Source organism: Penaeus chinensis, chromosome 1, assembly GCF_019202785.1.
Source record: "Penaeus chinensis breed Huanghai No. 1 chromosome 1, ASM1920278v2, whole genome shotgun sequence".
Taxonomy (NCBI): Eukaryota; Metazoa; Arthropoda; class Malacostraca; order Decapoda; family Penaeidae; genus Penaeus; species Penaeus chinensis.
In genome coordinates this window covers 38,094,890-38,104,889 of record NC_061819.1, presented here as the reverse complement: position 1 = coordinate 38,104,889, position 10,000 = coordinate 38,094,890, and the positions used below count along the sequence as shown (strand labels likewise).

Here is a 10,000-nt window from a genome sequence, read left to right as displayed (position 1 = left end):
CCGTGTTTGTGTGTGTGCCTGGTTTTCAATATCCTGCTCCCTCATCTGGTTAGGAAGCCAGACTAATATTCCTTTCTGAATTTGACTTTTCCTTCTCTGGAGTATCTCACGAGAAGCCGAGATAAAAACATATATATTTTTTTTCTTCTTTTCTTCTTTCCTTTTTGCTTCTGTGAATAGTCTTCCTTTGTACACAGATAATCTTCCAGACTACACTGTGTAACGCGGTAATAATGAGAGAGAGAGAGAGAAGGCTGAATGTGTGTTATATAAAGTATGTCGTGTCTTGTCGATAGATAAATCTTAGTACCGTATCGTCCCTTTCAGCTCTTACGTATAGATAGCAGAATTGGAATACGTCTTTCCTGTTCTTCTCTGTTCTTCGTTCACTCTGAATTTCTTTCTTTTTTCTGTACAATAGATATCTATATAGTTTTTTTTTTTTTTTTTTTTTTTTTTTTTTTTTTTTTTTAAGAAGCAGCAGCCTTCATTAATCTTTTAGACTCTCAAGTCTTATATCAATTTTAGCATCATCTGCCGGTTTTGATTTTTACTTATGTCTAACTTTCCTTCGCTCAAAAGAAGTTTCAAGATTTTTATTTTTATTTTAACTTTCTGTCGCCTTCCCTTTGGGACTTAAATCATCTTTGACCTGCTAAGCATTAGTCCTTTTTCAAAACAGGAACTTCATTAGCGCATTTTATCGAATAAACTTTACTTCTTGTTTATGAAGTGTTGCTTAAGAAAATTGCTCTTTAAAAACATGCACTGTTATGGTTTGATCCTTGTTCTATTCTCCATCTCGAAAGGCCATGTTGATTAAGCCTTTTCGTGAATGACGGAAGAGATTGTTGATTACAAAGTTTATATAAAACGTGCTTACCAATTTCCCCTTGCTTTCCCTCGTCCGTAAGTGTTGAATAGGGTTTTGTGACTAAACAAATGACGTAGGTTTTTTTTTCCTTTTTCTTCTCTTTTCCTGTGTCTTTTCTTATTTTCCCCTCTGTTTTCTTCTTATTGTACGCTCTCCCATCCTTTGTTTCTCTTGCTTGTTCTTCGTTCTGCGGATGGGAACATATAGTGGACGGAGAGAGAAAGGGAGAATAGAAAGAATTCACGGGATAGGGACAAGGAGAAGGATAGGAAGAGTGAGAGAGTTTGAGAAATAGAGAGGGAGAGATAGAATAAGAGAGAGAGGGAGAGAAGGAGAAAGAGATAGTTAGGGAGAGAGTTTAGACAAGCGGAAACACAAGAACACAGTGAAACATAAATTGACGTAAGTAGAAGTTATATTCAGAGAGAGAGAAAAAGAGGCTGGACACTTGAACCTAGTAGTGAACTGAACCCACAGAGCCGTCTGCCATGTACAGAAATAACACCCGAGTGCGTGTGACAGACATATACATTCGCCAATTCCACAATGAAATGCATAAACAGATCCCTTCATGTGACAGCATCAGACAGGGACAATTATAGGCGACTACTATAGCTTTGGGAAATGTATTTATATATTCAGGATATATTTACTAATAGTCTTTAACTTAAAATTAGTTGTACAGTTTCATAGATTCATGTAAAGGAAACAGACCTGAACATCAAAAGGACATATTCATATTAATGTTTCAACTGCAGATTAAAGGCAGGTCCTGTGTAGGTGTGAAGCGTTAAAATATTAACACGGGTTTGTTAAAATTATTGTGTGGCATTGCTAGCAGTCATTAGAATTCATATCACTCAACAGAGAGAGAGAGAGAGAGAGAGAGAGAGAGAGAGAGAGAGAGAGAGAGAGAGAGAGAGAGAGAGAGAGAGAGAATGAGAAAGAAAGAGAGAGAGAGAATGAGAATGAGAAAGAGAGAGAGAATGAGAAAGAGAAAGAGAGCGAATAACAAATAGACAGACAGGAACAGAGAAATGGAAGCATAAAAACAAAAACCTTCAAAAAACAAGAAAAAAAGATCGCACCGACCGAGTCAGTATCAGTCGAAGTGACACATGTTTATCTCGGGACCTTATTGTTAGCGAAATTCATACGGATTCTTATAGGTTTCCCCTGCCATTCACACCCTTCGCTTCCCCGGCCGCTCACCGCTCCACAAGCGTCATATTTTTGTTGCTTCGGAGATGCTGTTGACAAAAGCTGTTTGCTGCCTGCCGCTGAGAGAGCCGTTTTGTAAGCCCTTCTTGCGCGCACACGGGCCCGAAAATGGGGATCTGAGAGAGGGAGAAGAAGACGGAAGATGGAGAGAGGGAGAGAGGGCTAGGAAGTGGGAAGGTAGAGAGGGAAGATAGAGAGAGGAAAGCAAAGAGAATTAGGAAGAGGGGGGATGGAGAGGAGGGGAAGAAAGCACCTGGGTAAAGACAGGTAGGATGGGGAAAAGGAGAGAATTGGGTAAAGAGAGGGAGGGTGGAGAGGGGAAGGAAGAATTGGGTAAGGAGAGGGAGAGAGGATGGGAGAAGAAAGAACTGAGTAAGGAGAGGGAGGAACGGAGAGAAAGAAAAGAATCGAATAAGGAAAAGGAGAGTGGAGAAGATAAGAAAGAATTGGGTAAGGGGAGAGGATATAAATTTCGGATAAGAAGAGGGATAGGGAGATAAAGACAGGGATGGAAGAGGGGATAGGACTACGGATAAAAATCACGAGTGAGAAATAGCCAGCGAAAAATAAAAGGGGTTCCTAAAGAGAGAAAAAGAAGCAGACAGGTAAGAGAGAGCGAAGAAGAGAAGTACAAGAATAAAGCGAGAAGGAGAGGGAGAGAGAAGGGGGGGGGGGGAGAACGTAAGAGAGTGACCAAAGGGGAAATTGCCTTTTGTGCGAGCTCGTATGTCCGAGTGTGTACGAAGCAAAGAGAAACAAAAATAAATCATAGAGACAGATCTTTCTGTACACGTCTGTGTACTATTATCCCTTTATTAGATATATTTAATACCAAAACACCATAATATGAAGATAAAATACGATCATACAAACACAATAACCACCATCTATGTCCGCCAGTGCCGAAAATACCCTCGGACTCGCCAATAAAATGCCTTTTTCGATGAGACAATAAGACTTTATCACTCGACACGCTCATTGGTCAAGAAGCTGCCACTTTCAACCAATCAGAACCGCTCCCGGTTGGCATGGCTGCCTCGCCTCGCAGCTTCAGTGTCAGCGACATCAGAGGCGGAGGCAAAGAGCGCGAGGAAAGGATTTGCATGAATGCTCTCTCTATTTTCTTCTCTCTCTCTGTTTTTCTTTCATTTCTTTCTTTCTTTTTCTTTCCCTGTATTTCTTTCTTTCTTTTCTTTCTTTTTATTTTTATTTTTCTCTCTTTCTTTTCTTTTTTACTTTCTCGCCTTCTTTCTTTCTTTTCTTTCTCTCTCTCTCTCTCTCTCTCTCTCTCTCTCTCTCTCTCTCTCTCTCTCTCTCTCTCTCTCTCTCTCTCTCTCTCTCTCTCTTTCTTTTTTCTTTCTCTCTTTCTTTCTCTCTTTCTTTCTTTCTTTTCTTTATCTTTTTCTCTCACTTTTTCCCCCATTGTCTTGTTAGGTAATGAGGAAAAGGTATGACAGAGAGAAGGAAGAGAGATATTGGATAGAAAGTGGGAGGTAGAGAGAGTGAGATAGATAGATAGATAAATGGATAGATGGGAAGATTAACGGATATATATAGATAGATAGACAGATACACACATACATAAACAGATGGTTCAGTAGATAGATTGACAGACAGACAAGCAGATAGAGAGACAAACAGGGAAACATATAGATAGGTAGATAGATACACAGACACACACACACACACACACACACACACACTCAGACACACACACACACACACACACACACACACACACACACACACACACACACACACACATATATATATATATATATATATATATAGAGAGAGAGAGAGAGAGAGAGAGAGAGAGAGAGAGAGAGAGAGAGAGAGAGAGAGATCCAGAAGGACACGCAGAGGAGATAAAAGGCGAGAAACCATCCATCCTGATTCCCTCAGGTGTAGGCTTTCTGCACTACCTCGGGTTAACTCTCGGAGCCACAGCGGTCTCGGGAAAAAATAGAGAGGAAGGGAATGGAAAAGAGAGAGTGAGAGAGAGAGAAAGAGAGAGAGGGAGAGAGAGAGACAGACACAGAGAGAGAGAGGGGGGGGGAGGGAGGGAGGGAGGTAGAGAGAGAGAGATAAAAGACAAAGATAGAGAATGAGAAAAAGCAGAGAGAGAGGCAAACCAAGAGATTAAGAAAGAAAGAGAAAGATAAACAAACCAAGAACTCGCGAGAAAGAGCGAGAGAGTGCGAGAAAGAGCGAGAAAGAGTGAAAAAAGAGCTAGCAAGAGCGAGCAAGTGCGAGAAAGAAGCAGAAGCGGAAGCAGGTGGCGCCCTTTGCCTCTTCCCGCTGACTTGAGGCCAAACGCGCTTACGACAGGAAATATAGGATAAGTTCCCACTCTCAGATAATCTTGGAATCCCTTGGCTGTGGGCCTTTATACTCTTACGCAAGTGGATTACGGAGCGTGGAAGGCTGAACGGGAAAGTGTCTTGTCTGTGTTTGTCTGTTTCCCTGTCTGTAGGTGAGCTTCTTGTCCGAAAGTGAGCTTTTGAGTGAGGCTGGATGGCAAATACGGTTTGTATCTGTGTGTGTGTGTGTGTGTGTGTGTGTGTGTGTGTGTGTGAATGTCTTTCGTCAAAGTTTATGTATGCATACCAGCAAAATAATTTGTAAATATAGTTCTTGAAAAAAGTTGAATGGTAAGGCAAGTGTGTCTGTGTATATATCTCTCTGTATATGTACGTACCTGTCCTTTTATCTGCGTTTAAATACTTGTCACATGTCCACATCTATCTCTTTCTACGTATGTGTATCTATCTATCTATATAAATCTATCTACCTAAGCGTACAGTTTCCGCCAGCCCGTAAGTACGAAATTACCCATCAACCAGCGTGTACTTATATGTCTATCAGAATCTATCCATGGGCTCCGTCAAGTGGAAAAGCAAAGCCGGAGGGGAAGTGGATTTTCGTAAGAAAGAGGAGGAGAGAGAGAATGCTCAGAACCGAGGTGTGGCAGCCGAGGAAAAGCGGATACGCGGGTTCGAGTGAGCGGATATTTGTTCTTGAGTAATTGCTTGCCTGTGCTTGTTGGTCGGTCGGTTCGTTTGCTTGTTGCCGAGGTATCGCGTGGGACTGGAGCGGTTCGTTTGTTTGTCCGTTAGAGGTTCTTTTTTGTTTTGTGTGTGGGTTTTTTGTTTGTTTGTATTTGTTTGTTTGTGTTTGTGTTTGTTTGTTTGGTTGGTTGGTTATTTTTGTTTTGTGTGTGTCTGCGTGTGTGCATGTGTTTGTGTTCGTGATTGTGCGTGTGTGTTTGTGTGTGTATGTGTACCAGTGCATATGTCTGTATGTGAGTGACTGCATACGTTTCTCTTTTTACCTTTCACGGTTATTTTATTATTATGGTGATTATGATTATTATTAGTAATAGCATTATCATTATCATTATCATTTTCATTATCATTATTATTCATTAACTTGTTCTTGTTTGTTTGTCGTAATCCTTTGTATCAGTTGACTCCAGACAGCAATAAAGTGAAATTAATATGAAAGCCTCTCCTCCCCGGTAATATTGCACGTTGCCTCAGAGACTTCAATCTTCTAAAACCTTCGTGTAAACAAGAATCGCGTCCGTTTATTTAACGAAGTTCCCCCTCGCATGTAATTAGAAAATGTGATTAGGATACCATGATTGCTATTATCTTTATTATTATCAGTCTTATTATTATTATTACTATTGTTCACTTTATTATGCTACATCGTGATATATTTATTTTTTCCTAATTCCACTGTTGTGTTTTTGTTTGTTTTTCTCTCTCTTTTCTCTCTCACAGGCTGTAGCTTATAAAAGTTCACAGATCAGTATACGATTTTCATGCTTATGCTGTACTATGCTAAAAACAATGTCTATTTCTGATATATGTATGTGTGTGTGAATATGAGTGTTTGTGAATGTGTGTGTGTGTGTGTGTGTGTGTGTATCTGTGTGTGTGTGTGTGTGTGTGTGTGTGTGTGTGGCTGTGTGTGTGTGTGTGTGTGTGTGTGTGTGTGTGTGTGTGTATCTGTGTGTGTGTGTATCTGTGTGTGTGTGTATGTGTGTGTGTGTGTGTGTCTGTCTGTGTGTGTGTGCGTGTGTGTAAGTGTGTATATGAAAAGCATAGTAACAACCATCAGCTGGAACCTTTCTGATATAACATATATATATACATATATATATACATATATATAACAGCCAACAGTCCTCTTTAGCGTAAATAATACAGCAAAATAAACCAACAATTCTATGAACATCAAGATTTTTTCTTTCTTTTTTTCTTTTTCTTTTTCTTTTTCTTTTTTTTCTTTTTTGCTTTACAGATACAATGGCTGAAAACCTACAAAGCAAATATCAATTTTCCAATAGACCGTCGTGTTCATGTTGTAGGAATTCTAGTCCTGCTGCTCTAAACAACCTTTATAGATGCAATGTAAAAGGGAGGGGAATTGTAGGCGTGAGATAATTTATGGCAAGAGGTAATTAAGAGCGTAATGATCATAGCCATGAGGATAAATGTGATAATGATATTGATAAAAAACAAGGTAATTATGGTCATTAAAAGCGTAATGATCATAGCGATGAGGTAATTATTGTAATAATGTTGGTGATAACAAGCAGGGAAATAATGACAATTATGATAATCAAGTGCATAATAATCATAGCCATGAGGATAATAATTGTGAAAATGATGATGATGACGATAACAATGATAACAATAACAGTAATAGTGAAGATATTAGTGAGAAAACGACAATTAAGATAATATTAACAACATCGGTATAGATTCTCATGATTATATTGATAATGACTGTTATAATCATCATTATAGTAAGGATTTAATTAAATGCTAAACAGACTGGCTTGTGACAAATGTTGACAAAATGAATATTTCTTTGGTGTTTATACGTAAAACACACAGGGGAATGTAACAGCTTATCTATTTTCACTTATATCTTTTGTCAACAACGTGGTAATGATTATATTTACTGATAATGACTGTAATGGCAATTATGATAATGTTGCATGATAATGAGAACAACAGCAGCGACAATAATGACCCTTATTATTGTAATTGTCGTCATTAACATGCATAAAAATAATTACGTGGTAATATAAGCATTTGATGTAATATTGATGATAAGATCAATAAAAAGGAACGGGGGATGAATTAAGAAGGAAAGAGAGAAGGTGAAGAAGGAGAGGAAAAAGGAGAAAGAAGGAGAAGAAGAGGAAGAAGAAGAAAACGAAGAAGAAGAAGAAAGGAAGAAAAATAGTAATAAAAAAGAAGAAAAATAATGATGAGATAAGAAGAAAATAAGGAAGTATGAAATTGATAAAAACAAGAATGAAAATGGAGAGCCAAAAAAGACAATTAAAAGCGACAAACCAAATGCTTTTAAAACTAAAAGCAGCAAATGAGTCTTTGTTTGAAAGAAGATTCAATTCCATTGTTTTGCATTCTTTCTAAATGTGTTTTCGTTCAGAAAAAAAAAAACAGACAAACATGGTTCTGTTAATGCATTCAATAACAGGGTAATGGGGTCATTAAATGTTCATTTTCACATCACCACACTTGGACGAAAAAAAAAGAAAAAAAAACAATTTTTATGTTAATCAGCTGTGTGTGAAGTGAGCCAGTTAGCACTCGACCAGGTAATACATATTGACATGTTTGTAAAATACGTGCATTTCAGTGCGCACACGTATGAGTATTCATGAGATTCATGCATGAACACACACCGTTACAGACACCATTACTCATAGCCATATTAATATATTCACATAAACAAGTATAAGGCTGTCTATGTGTAACCCTCTCTTCCACTCTCTAGCTATCTATCTATTTATTTCTCTATATCTATCTCTATCTCTCTGTTTCTCTACATGCGGGTGTGTGTCTATAAGTTATTCTTACCCGCACAGATCACACTATTCATATTTGCTCAACATTTTGATTGCGTTACTCGGAAAGAATCACAGAAAAGGCGCTCTTGAAAATGATGTTGACCAAATGGGGTTTGTTTTAAAAGCGGACTTGATTGTTTTGGCATTTTTTCAACTTCCGTAATCAGACGAGCATGCATCGGTGCAACCCTTGTCTATGCTGGTATGTGTGGGCTAGTGTTACTTCCATACTCCATTGTTTTTCGTCGTATTTATCTGCTAATTCTGTATTTTTCCCTTGTTTTCTTTCTGATGGTGATTCACTGTCTTTCGTCTAAGTCTCTTCTCTGTTCGTCTATCTATCTGCCTGTTTATTTATCTATCTACCTGTCCACCGTTCTTCTCTCTCTCTCTCTCTCTCTCTCTTCCTCCCTCCCTCTCTCACTTCCTACCTCTTTCTCCCTCTTCTTCCGTATCGTGCTCCTCTCTCTCTCTCTTCCTCCCTCCCTCTCTCATTCCTCCCTCTTTCTTCCTCTTCTTCCTCCTCTCTCTCTCTCTTTCTCTCTCTCTCTCTTCCTCTCTCTCTCTCTCTCTCTCTCTCTCTCTCTCTCTCTCTCTTCCTATTCCTCCCTCCCTCTCACCTCCTCCCTTTTTCTCTTTCCAGTGATGGTGGTTCTGCGCACCGTTCTTCTCGCTTGGCTTGGCGTGCTGCCGGCTGCCTGGTGCTTGCCGCAGGAAGCAGGTCGCTCGTCATCGCTCCGGCCCCTGTCCCTGGCGGAAGATCTCAGCCCGAAGGACCTCAGCGACAAGAGCGTCAACCTGCACGACCTCCTTCAGGATGATCTGTCTCCCCAGGACGAGCTGAGCGCCCTCTCCGCCGCCGGCGTCGCCCCCATCAGAGAGGGACCAGGGAGCTTCAGGAGGTGGGATCATTTGCATTAATTATTAGGTTATGAATGATTATATTTATTTGGTATTAGCGCTATTCGTAGTGAGGGGGAGGGTGCGATAAGGAGAGACGTGGTGATAGAGAGAGAGGGGGAGTAAAGGGAGGTAAAGAGAGAGAGAAAGAGACACGTTTTTTAACTTTGTTATCATAGTATTTGTTATTAGTGATATTCATAGAGAGGGAAAGTGGATGATAAAGAGAGAGATAGAGAGAGGGGGGAGATAAAGAGACAGAGAGAGGGGGAGACAAAGAGAGATAGATAGATAGACAGAGAGAGAGAGAGGGGGAGAAATAGTGATAGATAGATATATAGAAATGGACAGATATACAGACAGACATAGAGAGGAGAATGGAATAAAGGTACAGGGTTTGTTTTTAACCGCATTGATTAATAATTTCACTTAATCTCTAACGCAGATATCAGGAATCCATTTCGCAATATCCTCAAATCAAATTGGTATTCAGTTCCATCTTTTTCATCTTATATTTTCAAAACGCAAAACCAAACGAAAGGAAGATAAACACAGATATGTATATTTGCTCAATCTCGTTTCCTCTTAACTAAAAGAAAATCCGAAATTCCCTACATTCCAAAATTTAAAAAAAAGAAAATAAGAAAAATCAACCCCTACAATATATATATATATAATACCAAAGTTCCATCCTGAAATAATAACGGTTTAGAACACATACACGCTCTCTCTCTCACTCCTCCTTTCTCTCTCTCTTTCTCTCTCTCTCTCTCTCTCTCTCTCTCTCTCTCTCTCTCTCTCTCTCTCTCTCTCTCTCTCTCTCCTATGACGTCAGCATTCCAATCATCCTAAAATCGGATATTCCTTTCGATAATTCAATTGATTCACAGTATTTATCCAGGGATTTCGCCGTGTTGTGTTTTGAAGTCGTTAGAGAAACCGAATGGCTTTATAATTCGTTCTGTTTTCAGCTTGTTATATGCTGTTATATCCGCGAGAGAGGACCGGGGACGATTCGGCTTCTCAGAGAGAGAGAGAGAGAGAGAGAGAGAGAGTGGGGGGGAGAGGGGGGGGGGGGGGTGGAGAGTGGGGAGAAAGAGAGAGGGGAC

The 10,000-nt window shown here is 39.6% G+C and overlaps 1 protein-coding gene across 1 annotated transcript in view; it reads left to right on the top strand.

The window, feature by feature from the left end:
- Positions 1-10,000, top strand: part of LOC125027893 — a 65,813-nt gene that overhangs the window by 35,010 nt on the left and 20,803 nt on the right. Inside the window, exon 2 of the mRNA XM_047617027.1 lies at positions 8,635-8,893. Within this exon, the coding sequence (XP_047472983.1) occupies positions 8,637-8,893 (257 nt within the window). The 5' untranslated portion in view covers positions 8,635-8,636. The remainder of the gene's footprint in view (positions 1-8,634; positions 8,894-10,000) is intronic.